Raw genomic sequence first — 15,807 nt, 5'->3', positions numbered from 1 at the left:
TTTTTGACCACCATTTTCAACATTCAAATATATTCTAGGAGAATACTTTCAAGTGCAGAACAATTTATTGCTCTCTAATCAGCTCCAGGTAGAGAAGGATCACATTCCTCCACACCTGGTGAACAATTTTGCAAGGATGCTTGCTTGAAAGAAGGTCGGGTCTGGTCTGATCCTCCTGGCCATAGAACTGTCAACGTGCTCTTTCCTCCCTACGCTTTTGGTTTTTGAAGTTTGGCGAGAATGATTTGCGAGACAGTATACCTGTAGTTTAGCAGATCCAGCTGCTACCTCACAATTTTACGACACTCGTATAACTGTAGCAAGAGTTGCGCATACGTTTGTACTTATTCCAAGTCGTAGTTGATAGACTACCAAATGAAGCTTCAAACTGGCTTCCCGAACCAGTTAGATTTTTTTTCTACCCCTCAACACATGTTCCCTTAATGTCGACACTAGTACTCTGCAGCTTCAAACTCGTGTGCAAATAGCAATGATCTGCTTTTTACCAATTAAATATGTTCCAAAAAAAAAAGTACACTTTAAATCCGCTTATCAGATCCCTCTGGTCTTATTCCTCTGCCTGGATGTCCTTGGTGTTGCAGGGCTCGAAGCTTATTTTTTGCCCAAGTTGCCCTCGGGCAAGTTGGAGAAAATTTTACTTGCCCGAAACAAAATTTTACTTGCCCGAATTTTTTTGGAGTGGATTTTTACTTGCCCGACACATTTTTGCAATAAAAAAGACAACACTATAAGTTTTGCCTTCATATGCCTTCGTATCCGCCAACCGGAAACAAGCTCTGCTGGTGCGCAGGCGCAGAAGAGCCAGGGACGGGTGACGGAGCATGCATTTAATTACGAAGCGCTTTGCCGTTATCAATGTATTGCAGACTTACACGAGAAACTAACCGCTCCCTAGAAAACAAAATGTCGGACCAGAAGCGGCAGAAGTTGCGAGAAATTATGCACAAAATCGTCTTTTTACAGCTTGAAAACATGGTATTATGGCAGGGCAAGTTCGGGCAAGTGAGGAAAAATTCTACTTGCCCGTCTGCCATCGCTACTTGCCCCGGGCAATCGGGCAATCGTTAGTTTCGAGCCCTGTGTTGTCTGACACGCTTGTTGAAATGTTGCCCCCTTTCAAGTTAATTCAACAACATTTGGCTTCAATAACGGAGTAAACTTCAACAGACAGTAGATGCTTGACTTGCGTGTACCATGAATGATCTCAAGCCCATGGGAATTAAGCGTCTTTGTGCCACTCATGGTTTAGTCCCAAATTAAAGTATATGTTTGAACCGACAATATTCTTTGAGACTTTTGGATTGACTCCAATTGACTTTCTTTGCAGGTAAATCCAAACATCTCCAAAGTCCTGCCAACGTTAGAAAGTGCTTCAATCACTGCTCCATGTATTTGATGGTCCCAGTTGGTGGACTTGTGTCGAACAGGTGTGCGTGGAAAAAGCCCGTGGGCTGCACTTGCCTCCGTGATGGGCGTGTCCACGAGGAACCGCTTCACTCCCTCGCTGCGAGCTGGCACTGACTGGCGCGCACGAAACACCCAAAGAGATAACGGCAACGAGAAGATCTGGACAAGCGGATTTGCCACTTCCAATTGAATCATTCCAATCTGCAGTCGGGGTCATGTCACTTCGTGGGGTCGTCTTGATGATCCTGTGCGCGGTCCTGGCTGTGACGCGCGCTCGCCGGACTTCTGCGGAGCACGAGGATGTTGAGGAGAAGATGAATAGCGCCAGATGCACCTCCAGGTGTCTCACTTTGCATATGACCCAGATTACCGCTACCTTCAGACACTTCCAGGTCAGTCGATTGATTTCCTCATCAATTCATGTCTAAAGCATGAAGCGTCATTCATACATTTTCGTCCCGTCCAGATGTTGATCATGCAATTTGTAGAGGTGCATTTGAAAATAAAACATTTATTTTTATAGCTGACAAAATGAATCATCTAATATTTCAAATTTCTGTATTGCATCCTTTATTGTGTGGAATGCAAGATTAACAGCAACATGACCGAGTTTGAAAAGCCACTTATTGTTAACAGCTTCAACATGTGCTGGGTGGGAAAGTCATTAAGCACAAAGTTCAGCCCAAATGGCTCTAATGGTGGGCTGGGGGGGGCCTGGGGGGGCACATGTTGCCGTATAAAAGCACGCTTTGGCCTTCACAATTGACTTTCAGCACCTGTGTGGTGGCTAATGAGCGTGGCCCCCAGTTGACTCTCCAACTAAATTGTGTATGTGTGTGTGTTGGGGTATGTGTGTGTGTGTGTACTGGGGTCTTGGAAATGGAGGTGTGCAAAAGAGACTCAATGATATCCAACAAGACTCAGCCTGTGAGTTTGTTTGCTGTTTTTAGCTCCTGCTTTGACCCGCAGGATTTCCTCACTTTGTGCTGCTAACAATATGCTTGCAGAACTTTTGTTGACAGTCTGTGTGAAATCATGCCACGTTTTCTGTCTACTCTGCATGTGTCCTCTGTCATTTGACTCGCATGTATCCATCGGCTGCCCTCAAATATTCTGCCACGGAAACAATGCGATGCTCATGTCATGCACACAATCCCCCAAATGCTATAGTCACTCTAATTCCAAAGAGGTATGACCTTTGAGTAACTTGTTCAATATAGTATATTGTATTCAACAGTGCCCATCTGAGGGCGATGACTAGATCATTACGATGTGTGCAGTCCCCACCCTGAACGAAATGACGCTCATGACATTCGAAAGGACTTTTGATCACATGACTCGAAAGTCCGACAATAGCAGGAGAAAAATGTCGTTTTTCTCATCCTCCTCCGTCACCACACATCGACTCCAGCTCGCATTCTTCCTCCGGCTGGATGTCGGTGAACCCTGTGTTTGTGGCTTGCTCAAGTGTGTGTGGCTTGACTCCAGCCAAAAGAATGTGAATCTCGCCACCTCTCTTTCGGGCGCCTCTGTGGATTTTCCAAGATGTATTTTCTAGTATGTTGTCATGGTTTCATTTGAGCTCTTTTGTCTGTGCACATTCAAATGCTGCTTTCGTGTAAACAGCCTCGTCTGGATAGTGAGTAGGTCTGCAGCAGCCATGGCCGGATCGGCCCAGAGCCCGTACAAGCCAACGAAGCGTCTGTCTTATTCATCCACGTGTGTGCGTGAGTGGCAGTTTGTCCGCGGTAGGTAATCAGACCAAGCAGTCATGCTCTGAAAAAAAAGAACCGTAAGGTCAGGTTGCACCGATTCAGGCTTAGTCAGGCGAGAAGACAGGATGGAGAGAGAGAGAAATGGAGCCACGAGCGGTGCTTTTGTCTTTCTGTCAGTCTTCTGCACTCGCTGTCTTAAAATCCATTTGGAAATATCTGCACACCTTTATCAGTTATGAAGTATCTTTCTGCTTCGGGTTGTTTGATTGGTGTGAGTGCGTCCGTACTTTCCTCGGGCTTGCTGCGCCGCCCTGCTGGAAGAGATGGAGGTAGCCTGGCGCAATAGTTCCTGCATAAGAACATCCACGGGTGCCCTCAGAGGAAGTCCACATTGATTTCGAATAAATTCTGTTTATTTTATTTATCTAACTAGACTTTTCGTCATATTTGTAAATTGTTTGTGTGCAGCGGCCCTTAACTTGTGTCATTTTTTTACAATACTAATGTGTTCTTTTTAACTATCTATCATGACCTTTGGAATGACACGCGATGAAGAATATCCATGTTTGCCGATGGTGCTCGTCCACGTCAATACACATGGCTTTTGTCAAAGAATGACCGAAACCATAATCCACAGTCAAAGCCCAGAATAAACTTGTTCTTGCATGAGCATGAGTGGACAATGTCGCTGTAATTAGTATGTGAACATTGCGAACAATGTGAAGGATTATGCGAACAATTACAACCGCAGCTCGGCACGCAATGTTTCTTTGTTGAATTCATCTACCTTGTGAAATACATTGCAGGGAAAACACAGCAAACAACAATGTTAGCTTTACTGTCTCACAAAGAAGATGATGATGATTTTGAAATGATATAATAAAGACTTGCTTCATTTAGCAGAATCAAGAAGCAGCCTGCGTAGACTTCCCTCCCAGTCATTTGATCGGGTCCGAGAGGGTTGAGAAATCTTTCGCTGATGTGGGGGTAACTGTCACCTGAAACCCAGATAAGACATTCCAAGACGGTTGTACAATTTGGAATTCAGTTACTATAATAGGGCTGGCTGGGCAAATTTCTCATCTTAATTGGAGCGGCTCCTCTATTTATCTTCATCCATATAGGCTGAAACTTTGTGATGCTAAAGTCGAATATAGAATTCCAACTGCTTTTCAGGATGTGGCCTGACGACAAACGTGTGACGAACAATTTAGGGGCTTCTGTCGGGAAAGGTTCCACCTCAGAATTGTGATTTTTGGGAAGCACTGGTGAGTGGAAGCTAGTCATGATGCATTTACAAGCATTGGTGCACTGCTCACACACTGTTTTGTCTGTGGTCATCTGCGACTGATTAGCCCAGTTAATGCCGCATGTTAAATGGACTTTTGACTGCACCTCACCGCAAAGAGTAACCGCAACACCCACATGCATTACTTTCCTTTTCTCTGGCAAACACTTTTATTGATGCATCTGGTTCAAGTGTGATTTATATGGGTCTTGCTGCATGTCCGCAGCTTAACAAGGGTTGCCCGTTTAGACATTCTTCTTGAACATTATCGAACAAAGTAATCATCTCAGCACGATTACTCTAATTGATAAGAACACGAGTCAACATTTAACATACCGTTTTTTTCCATGTATAATGCGCAAAATTTAACTAATTTATCGTCCTAAAATCTGGGGTGCGCATTATACATAGATTATTATTATTTTTTTTAAATCCAGATATGATACGGAGGCCGCCATTACAGATGCGCTTTCTTCTCTGCTGTTCACTTCAAACACGGTCCATACGAACACAATGCTCTCGTATCAAACGCTTGCTCGTTTGCTGTCACAATGTACCCTACACAAATCCGAAACATTTCTTCGCTATCGAGTTTGCTAGCGCATGCGCAGTGATACTGACCGGCAGAATAACATCCGGTTGTTCCCAAAGATGATCTTTTTTCTGAAATAATTTTAGGTTTACGGATTTAAGTAGGAGTCAAAATTTGGGTGCGTATTATACATGGGTACAGGCTTTTTTCCAGCATCAACATGCCGTTTTTAGGGTGCGTATTATACATGGGGGCGCATTATACATGGAGAAAAACGGTAGTTGCTTTTATATTCAACAGTTTGACAGCAAGGCAAAGATGCTTGCTGAATAATTGCACCCAGTGTCCTCAGATGTTTGTTTGTGTTGGTGTTGGTGATTTCTTTGTTTTTTCCCTTCTTTGGATATGGAAATGTGACACTATGACGTGAGCAATTCTCACTTTTTCCACTAGTTATGGGTGGCCATGTACTTATGTTATGGCACATCTATGATTAACTCGGCTGTAGCATTCTACGTGGTCAATCTTTAACTTTACGATTCAAATGTGTGAATGTTTATGCTTCCATTTGAGATGAAATTGAAGTGCAATTAACTGACAAAGCAACCAGGACCGGGCCACAGTCTTGACTGTATTTGGATCAGGAACAGGAAAAAAAGATGACGGTCCAAAGATAAGGAGACCGACCACAAGTCGTCTCGACTGAGCATCACTGAGCATTTGATTGATAGAATTCCAGCGTGGACTTTTAAAGGCTCCTTAATACAAGGTCGACTACGTTCACCTGGCAGCACTACAATGGCATTCTGCAAAATGAAAAGAATCGGAAACTCAAGCCAAAAGCACTAAAAGCTCTCCGTTGTTTTGTTCCATCATAAACTCGATCGCGATGGAGTACAGTGACATGTTCTGGAGAAGAAATATTCTTGTCAATGCAGGTGAGGGGAGTTGAAGTCACTTGTATTTACACCGCCACTATCATTCGGTCTTAAAAGTTCGTTCAACTTGAAGCTCTTAGCCCTTCACGCCAACGTAAAGGAGAAAAGTGTGTGCACATGGGTGAGTTGAGTTTTAAGCTAAATGCAGCTCACTTAGGAGAGGCTTTAATCGTCATTAAAAGGGCTTAGCTTTCCGACACACAGGCAGACAGACAGGCAGGCAGGCAGACAGATACAGGCTAATACTATTGAGGCAACAAACAGGTTGTGCTGTGATAGGGTTGTTTGGATGCTCAATGGTGGATTCACACAATTATGGTAGCAAAGCATTTTATAGGCAACAAACTATGTGAGTCGACAAAATAGTATGTATTGCACTTGTGACATCACTGTTGGGTTTGGAGTCTAACGTGATTTGCATTTGAACTTTTTTCTTCTTTCAATAAATTTGACAAACTGTATTTTTTCTGAAATGATTTAATAAATATTTTAACTAAAATGAAAGTTATTTAAACAAATAAGCAACATCCTTTTCTACAAGAAATGTGTTTTTTTTCTATCAACTGGAGTCTCCCCCTTGTGGCTACTACAGAAAAAGACATGTTTAAGAAAAGACTACATGGAGACTTCTAAATTTGAATCCCTTTTTCTTCTTCCCCTAGAATGACCAAGTTCTGGTTTGGTGTGAGAACCACAGGCGCTGTGCACAGGTAATGCTGTTCAAGTACAACACTGAATTAACTAACCTCAGTTGACGTCATGTTGCTTGAATTTCTGTTGCTCTTGTTATTTGGTGTCTGAGCAACTATTGAGTTGTTTTGAAAATGTGTGAATACTGTAATGCATAGTTTCATCATGATGTTGGACGACTTGAGTAAATATTATAATTCTCAACTCCATCCACCTTCATCCTTTGATAGGTTTTCCAACGGTTCCAGTGTCTGTGCTGGATGCTCCGTTTTACAAGTTTTTTTCTCAGCTGGAAGACATATTTCATTTTTGCCATTTTCCAGCTTGGCTACAAGTTTGCATTATTCACTCAAGCAATATGTAAATTTCACAAGGAATATGGAGGTCGAAATGGTTCTGCGTCTCTATGAACCACATTGCACAAAATCTTGCACATTGTATGTTAACTAGAATGCAGCCATAAACTATTCTGTGAACACAAAAAAGCATTAACCAATGTCAGGTGTGATCAAAATGCTCTCACATCTGATCTTCTGGGCCAAACCACACCTCATTGGTAGCGTTAGTTACCAAGTATGGACAAAAACTGCCCACAGCCATGCACTGCTTGTTGGTTGCCATGGTAATGTCCTCTTTTTGGAGTATTTGTCATCAATTCTCGACCATTTTCTTATGTTGGCAGAAAACCACTGTAAGCACCAGTGTCATTTTCATCCAAACGTTTATCAAATTAATTATAGTAAAGTTACTATCAATTCCTTTTTTTTATTGAAGCTCTCATAAAGCCTTTTGGCAATAAACCTTTGGAGGAACATTTCCACAAAGTCTTGGAGAAGGTAGTCCCAGAGGAGCCTCATCTATTATTGCCACATTATGAAACATTTGTAGCAGATCTTATCTCCACTATAGCAGGAACATAAATACTTCATATTAGCAAGGCTGGAGTCCATTTGAGCCAACAAGCGGGAGGGAGACAGCTGATATTGCTAAAGTGAGTCTCATAAAGTGTCGTGTTTTATCTGCTCTTTGATGACATGAACTTTCTATATCAAAGACACACGTCAGACAGATGTTGCAGCAACGCATATGGTTTGTGTCACGTCACCAGCAAATCCATGGAAAACTCACCAAGCAGCAAATTCCTCTTTTCCGTGCTACTCCTAGTTTATCTCCGTCCTTCTCACAATAGCAAAATAAGAATAGGTAGCGGTGTGAGGCTGTGGGATGTCCACTAACACGTTGCGGCGCCTTAGAAAAGATTTGATTTGACACACATGCTTACAAAAGAAACAGCCTACATGTGCAGTATCTGTTTTACGGAATTGAAATTTTAGCCTAGGCCGCGACAAAAACGACGCTCTTTCGTTTGAACTCAACTTAATTACAATTACTGCTACAATACAACATTTTAATAGATCGATACAAGTTTGTTTCTTTCCCACATATGTACATTATAGTGCAACTTTTTTTTTAAAAGCGCTGAAGTTGTTGGAAATACCATTTATAAGTATCTGTTTAGTTGTTTAAATTGGACTTTGTATGGATTTTTATTCTGTTTGTTCTCTTTAAATCAGTCAGATGGAAGAAATAATTGAAGCCAGAAACAGTGGGTAGCTGAGGGAGATGGACGGACAGACGGAGAGGGGATGGGGCTGGAGGTTGGGGCCGAAACCTGGCTTTTTATATGCTGTCTGCTTGTGATTTGCAAAGAGCCATCATTCAGCACTTCTGTCAACCTTCTGTGTGTTGTCTGAGCCCTTGAAAAATACGATCTCCTTTATCCTCTCTCGCTTCTTGTTCATCGAGGGCCGAGAACCAACATTTCATTTGACGATCTTCTCCTTCCCCAATGGGCACAGCTGCACTTTTTGATTCCTTTTCCCACACATGACTAAAGCTCCTTTCAAGTTTCATGGAAATGCCATTTGTTGGACGTGATCATTTCAGAAATCCAAATAAAAAGTGACATTTATTTTCTTCTTGCTTGTATCTCACATCAAGTGCCTTCAACCATGTAAAGAGCTTTGGGACACCAACAAGATGCTGAAGTCATGTGAGGTAAAATAGCAGCACAGCATTCTATTTTGATGTTTTTATTTCTATTTGCTTTATTTCCCAATGAATGAATTTCCCATTGCTGGCGCATTCGACAGAAGCAGACGGAGTGTATGACCAGCAGCGAGTTTCTGACCTCTCTGAGGTCCTCCAGACAGGGCGACTGCCCTCCGCCACAGCGTGCCACGGGTTTTGCCGCAGCCTGCGTGGAAAGCTGCTCGCTCGACCGACATTGTCCATCCCCTCGGAAGTGTTGCTTCAATGGATGCGGACGCACGTGTCAAACGCCAGCTCATCTTTACAAAGGTGACCCCTGACCTCATGATGTTTGTTGATGTTTGTTTTATTATTCACAGATTTCAATGGGTAAAAAAAAGAAATCAAGCAGAACTATTAATATATAAAACCAGAATTGCAAAGCACTTTTGCCATCCATGTCAGAATAATTACAAAACAAAAGTGTTCTCTTCCATCTCCAGGCGTTCCTCTGAAACCCCGCCGAGATATGAGCTTCGTGGAAGATCCCACGGGTGGGCTCAAAGTGACGTGGGTGTCCAAGTTCAACGTCAGCGTGGAGCCGGTTCTTTACGTCCTCCAGTCACGCTGGAACACGGGCATTCACCCCAATGAAGAGAACGCGTCCCCGTGGACGACTGTTGCCATGGTGAATAAGCATCTTTTTCTCATCCCAGGCCAGCCTTGGGGGATTTGATATTGGCGCAGGTTGAACGAGCTCAAAAGCTCCTATCTCGTACCTCATCATTCACGGCGGAGATGATGGAGCCTTTCCACCTCATCAGCGGACTGCCTAAACCTTTTCCCCAGCCCAGTCTGACACACTCGTCTGAACGTTTGGGAGAGTGCGCGTGGAGGCTGTTTGAGGTTAGGTAAATAAGCAGAGCTTAAAAAGGAACCACTGGTAGCCACAGCGGTTCCACCGAGTGACTCTGAATGACTGAACGTTCATTATGGACTCAAATAGATGACGGCTGGTGTCTGTGTGTGCTGTTGTGTCGCTGAGCCGGCTACTGTACACAATTGGAGCAGTTTGACACAGTTGTGTATTTTCATTACTTCATGTCATTTTAATGTTATTTTACGAAGGGCAGCATGGTCATGAGAGGAATGTTTATTTACAATAGTTGTCTCCTTTTTAGAATCGGTGATTGTATCCAACCTCATTTGGAGTAGGTTGACCTAATGAGCGGAAATATAGACGGATGAGTAATCTGTTATTTTGTTAGCAACGCCATGATTATTCCCATCCCGTATTCAGCACGGTCAGATGAAAATGACAAATACCGCACTTGATGATCTTCGCACTTCATTTGCATGTGCTGTTGAAAGAAGTTCGCCTTACAACCTCTGACCAAAGTTTTCTTCTCAAACTTTTATGATGAGTGCCTCCATTGGCTGCCACAAGTGACATTAAAAGTATGCACTTACAAGTGATGACAGTCATGATGACAGACAGTCATCACTTTGGTTTGATGAATCAAGTGTTGACAACGAAGGACCTTGAATCATTTTGAGCATATTTTTTCACTCAACTGCATCTTTTTTTTTTAGACTCTTTGCGAAGATGCGCTACTGTCAGATCTGAGACCTCAGCGTTGGTATCAGTTCAGAGTGGCGGCAGTCAACAGTCAAGGCAGCAGGGGCTTCACCACGCCAAGCAAGCACCACATCTCCAATAAAGGTCAGACGAGCACACTCACACGCCTTACTCACCTGACCATCAACAAAAGTGCAACTGATTTGTTGGCTTCATGCTAAAATCGTGCATACGCGCGTGTGTGTGTTAAATTGGGGTTCGGTGTCAAAGGGTAAAGACACACACACACACGACATTCCAAATAGCATCTGATAGCAGTCAGAGTGGTGTGTTTCTACTTCATTGGACTGATTAGTCAGGGGTGAGGGGTCAGGGGTTAGAAATCAGGAAGCTAGCAGATGTCGAGCAGGTTCCTCGCGTGTTTTCTAGCGTGACCTCACCGGTCGACAGTGCCGCTTCTCTTTGGTAATCACGGGAGAATGTGGAATTCGGAACTCATCCTGATGTCTTGCAAAATACTCCAATCCATCTGGCCGATGAGCAAAATAAACAAAGGCCTTGGAGAAAGAGAAAAACATGAGCGAGCCCATCAATTCCAACATGAAACTTTGGCCTGTGCATGAAAAGCCATCCATCCATCCGGTGGTCGCTGGCCAGGGGGGAAGTGCTTTTAATCAGATACTTTTTGTAGTTGTAATCAAATACAGCCAGGGACTAACGAGACACAGGCTCTGTGTCCAAATATCGCCGACCTCCCCACTTGTACTTCGATGCAAACGTAGATGTCTACGTTGCGGTAGCTACCGAAAACCTTCTTGTCACGCTCGCTCCCCTTTGATGCTATTAATCCAATTGGCTGAATGGACCTGAATCAGATCAAGAGGAAATGAGCCTGATCAGGCACAAGTCTAGAGAGCTCTTATTTCATTGCATTTTTTTGAAATGCAACCTATTCGATAGGCGCTCGGCACCATGCGTGGATAAAGAGAAAGCAATTCCACGTGGCGGCTCAAGTCCTAAATAAAATGTCTTTCTCTCTCGCTGCAGATCCGGCACCTCCGCAAGCTCCGGTAAATATACGAGTGAGCAACCAAACTCTGGTTGGGATGACAGAAAGGTACTCAGCTAATAATCAGAATAATAATCTGTTTTGCTGAAAGGTCATTATAAGGTTCCAAAAGTAGCTTGACTTTTATGTTTGCCGTGTTTTGACATGTCGACCTGGTGTCCATAGGTCAGGGGGAAGCGTGGCCGCCTTAATACACTGGGACCCCCCTGAGGATGGAGACTTGCCAGTTCGCAATTACAGAGTCACCTGGATGTCTCCACATAGGAGACAAAAACACACACAGGAATTCCATCACAACACGCGCAGCCAGTTGATCAAGGAGAGTAAAAAAAGAAGCAACAGCAGAATGACTCAAGGGGTAAGCAAATATTCATTTCAATTCGACATTAACTGGATAGTTACCTTTTGACCCTGGAACTAATGAATTGACTTATTTCATATGGAAACCATTCAAATGAAAATACGATTAAAACTTGGAAGCCATTTTCGGTTTCACTTAGCCTTTTCCGGTCTCTATCTTTTGATGGTAAGTTTGCAAAGTGTATCAGGGCCTTTGACTTAATCTGTGATCTTGAAAAAAAAAATAAAAATGAAGGGCATAAACATGAAGCTCATATGGTTTTAGCCATCCTAAGTAGTGATGGCCATCCCAGACTGGGCCCTTTGGAGCCTTTTATCTTTAGTCAGGTCCTGTGTTCTGCTTGGCTGGGAGGCCTGGAATTTAAATGAGGCCTCTTAACAAGTTTTTCTTTTTTTTTTTTTTACTTGCAGCTGCATCAACTTACTAGGCACACGAAAAGACAGGAGCATCACAACAGGTTGCAAGAACAGCACAAAAGTTATTATAGTGGCCGTCACTAAAGATGATGAGGTTATTTTTTGAGAGACGTTGCGGGATATGCGGCATTAAAATTGACGTTGAAAAGGAAATGGAAGGACGCTTCATCACACATGAAAAGTGGAATTACTACTTCTGATTATATATTGGTTTCTTTCATATATCAACTGACACCCATCGCTAAAAAAAGAAATCCAGGCTTTTCTTTTTCAATGTCACATACACACACACGCACGGCCATATGTTTTTTCCATCTTGGTTGCACTAGAAATCCTTGAAGCTCATTTTCTCTTCCAGTCTGGTCTGTGATATTTTGTCTTATACACACACATAGGCATGTTATCGTCCAAGCATCTCTTTGTTGTGGCTGGTTCGGGTCCACACGGGCAGACAGACTTGATTGACTAAGAGTCAGTAATGAGCTGTCAATCAAATGGTGCTCTAATGCAGAACAGGTCTTGCCTGTCAATCAAGAGGAGGGCAAACACATCATCACTGTGTGAAGAGAAGAGGATTGAAGAATATGAAGAATGATAAATATAGCATTAGCAATGACTGCGGTGGTTTTTCAAGCCACAATTCCATTTTTGTGTTGTGTTTTAGGTGCAGTGTGAGCTGTGGCTCCAGGGCTTTCACCCTGATACTTCCTACTTCCTGTCTGTACAGTCAGTGGCCTACTGGGGTCAGAAGAGACTCAAGAGCCCAAGAGCTCACATTGCCTTTACTACAGTCCCTAGTAAAGGTCAATTATATACAACACCCTTTGTTATCTGATTTTTCCATTTCATTTGTTATACTTTAATGACTCCCCCCCCCCCCCACCTCCTCTCCATTAGAGTCTACGAAAGGAGAAGCCTTCTCCAATGAGCTCCCCTCGGCGTCTTCCTCATCATCCCCGTCATCCTCTTCCCCATCCTCCCCTGAGCTCCCCCATTTGTCTTCTCTTCCTCACCCCGAATCCCCTCTTGACCCCGTTGTCCCTGGTGACCTTCGCCTGGAGGTGGCTGCCCCCCATTACCGTGGCGGTCAGCTACGGGTCAAGGTGTTCTGGAAGAGGTCGAAGCATGGTGGGTTGATCAAGGAACACGCAACTGCTGATGGAAGCGTCATGTCCCTCTACTATGGTGCAAATAGAAGGGAATCATAGGACACATAGAAGATAAAAAGGGTCACACCTTTTTTAGGAGAAAAATATTTGACTTTACCATGACTCATTCTTCCATGTATTTTTTTTAAAAGAGCTTTGGCTAAAATGAAACGTGCCCCTTATTGTATTGAAAGGATGGTAGCAGGGCAGGGATTTTTAGCCCTGAGTTGTTCATGCAGGCTTCCTCTTCTGATATCATCTGGCACACAACCAAATGTAGCATGAGAGATAAAACCCAAGGGAGGCTCTCCACGCTCATCTGCCCTGTAGATTTTGGCAGCTGATTTATAAAATGAATAACATCTCACTTTGGACTGTCATCAAAATGAATGTAGAATAACAGGATTTTGACATTTTTGTTTTTTTGGTATTGCAGCCAGGAATGGTCACCCTGGTCCATACATTTTGCGGTGGCGCCCGCATGCTTGCAGCGCTAACGTTACAGGAAGTGAGGGCACAGCCAGCGTGCAGGTACATTCTCATGCTTGATTAATGATGTGTCACTTTTGCTGTTACATATGGGGAGCTTGGGTTTCAAAACCATAACTCCCCCCCCCCCCCCCCCTTCATTGGAATGCCCCCATCTACTGTGTTAGTGTAAGCATGTCTCTTGGCCATCATCACTTTACTTTTGTCATCATCTCTGTCTCGGATTTCTTAGCTTCTATTGAAGTGTGTCTTGACCAATAAGTGAAAAATCCGTGCTCGCTAAAAATATACACTTGCGGCATTTTTATATGAAAATGATGCTCTTTGAAAGTGATTTCTTTTGTTCAGTGCATTAGACATCTTTCATTCTTTAATAGTGCCAATATACTTAACTGCCAAGGTCACGTTGTTGAAAGGGATCTTTATTGCATTATGAAATAAATATTCTAAAAGTTTCCAAAAGGGAAAAAAACCCCAGCAATATGTCACTTCAATAAATCATGGCTTAGCTCACAAATCTGGCCGTATTTTCACCCCGCAGGGTACCCATTACACCATTACGGGCTTACTGTTTGCATGTAAGTACTGGCTAGCTGTGGCGATGAAAAGCGATCCTGAGTCAGAAGCCGTTGCCTGGGTTACCACCCCAACTTGCGCATCCGTCAGGGTCAAAGGAGGCAAAGCCTTGGCCTGCAACAATGAAGGTATACGGACCATCGTCAATATGCTTCTTTTTATAATACACCTTTGAATGAGTGAAATCAAAATGTTGTCAATGTTCTATCGCACAGCATGAAAACAAATAGCAGGTAGATTTTGCAACGACATCTCTCATATTCTTTTGGTCAGAGCGCCGTCTAGCAGGCAGAAAGGTGATACTGCGCCCAGAGCGCCTGACGGCAGATTTTCACCAAGCCAACGGTACGCTGCTGGCTATGTTTCGCTGGAGGGTCTCTCAACATGCACTGGACCTGGCAGAGATTCATGGCTTCCAATTCACTTGGACCCTGCAGTCAGGTGTGACCTTGGGGGCAGAAGGTCACGAGGACACGCTTATCTCGCAGACACAGACAATTGCACCGGTGAGACAGAAGTCCACGTGCTGTTTATTATTTGAAGCAGCCACTCGTGAGTCATCATATCCATTGCTGAAAATGTGTCTTACCTCTCAGTCTCAGCGGGCGGTGATAGTTCAGGGCCTTCAGAACGACAGCCTTTACCAGGTACAACTTCAAGTTTTAACAGCCCGAGGCAGCAATGGCACTGCGGTCTCGAAGACTTTTCACACTCCTGCACTGTGAGGTAGTTTTTCTTTTCTTTTCATGCTGATGTGTTTAAAAACGTGCATTTCTTCCATCAATTCTTAACCCTCTCATTTTTTCCTTTCAGGTTCAAGTGCGACAGAACTCTGCTGCACCACTTTTGTGCAACAAAACCAACTTTTAAAAAACAACAACTGGTGAGAGTAGCGGATAAAGATTTTCCCTCTTGTCTTGATTACTTTTCCCAATACCATACTTTTCACTATAAAATTAAACAAAAGATACACTATACATACATTGGTGGACTAAAGATATACGCCAATATTCAATTTAAGAAGGCCCTCTTTGTCACTGGAACCAGATGACATCCGTAAAGTTGTTTTGGACACCTCTTTTGTTTTGTTTTTTATTATGTAGACATCCCAGTTAGAAAATGTTCTCGCACTGACCTCAAGTACGAAATGTATAGCTACGGATTGTGTTTATTGCAGTGGGACTGTTACACTGTCTTTTATGTGTAAACGCAAATAGTCTGTATTTCAGGTGTTTTTATTTTTAAACCTTTGCCCTGGAATGTGTATGAATATTTGTGTTTGATATATTTTGGGTCTCTTCCAGCAGCAATAAGCATTATGACTTTTCCACACTGTTTTTGCTGTACTTGTGGAAGAACCAGAATTTATGTTGAAAAACCTTTTATGTTGCCTTGTTTTTTATGTTTATGACTGAAATGTTATTTTACTGATGTTCATTTTGTGCATACTTCCTTCTGTTCTTCAGCTGACAGTTGTATTTATTGTTTTTATTTCTTGATATTTGTAATTAAATTGAAAGTAACCATGCGTTGTGTTAATTGTCTTT

The 15,807-nt window shown here is 43.0% G+C and overlaps 1 protein-coding gene across 1 annotated transcript; it reads left to right on the top strand.

Annotated features, from left to right (window-relative positions):
• The first annotated feature begins 1,508 nt into the window (after positions 1-1,508).
• Positions 1,509-15,788, top strand: anos1b (anosmin 1b). The gene is made up of 15 exons (XM_061298360.1): positions 1,509-1,820; positions 6,564-6,611; positions 8,593-8,649; positions 8,745-8,952; positions 9,126-9,310; positions 10,216-10,345; positions 11,249-11,318; positions 11,436-11,628; positions 12,712-12,850; positions 12,945-13,175; positions 13,632-13,726; positions 14,226-14,388; positions 14,534-14,766; positions 14,857-14,986; positions 15,074-15,788. The coding sequence occupies exons 1-14, from the start codon at positions 1,644-1,646 to the stop codon at positions 14,983-14,985; spliced, it is 2,058 nt and encodes a 685-aa protein (XP_061154344.1). The 5' UTR covers positions 1,509-1,643; the 3' UTR covers position 14,986; positions 15,074-15,788.
• The last annotated feature ends 19 nt before the right edge of the window (positions 15,789-15,807 follow it).

Source organism: Syngnathus typhle, linkage group LG14 (genome assembly GCF_033458585.1).
Source record: "Syngnathus typhle isolate RoL2023-S1 ecotype Sweden linkage group LG14, RoL_Styp_1.0, whole genome shotgun sequence".
NCBI lineage: Eukaryota > Metazoa > Chordata > Actinopteri > Syngnathiformes > Syngnathidae > Syngnathus > Syngnathus typhle.
The sequence above is the reverse complement of the archived record's forward strand: the minus strand, read 5'-3'. Positions and strand labels throughout refer to the sequence as shown.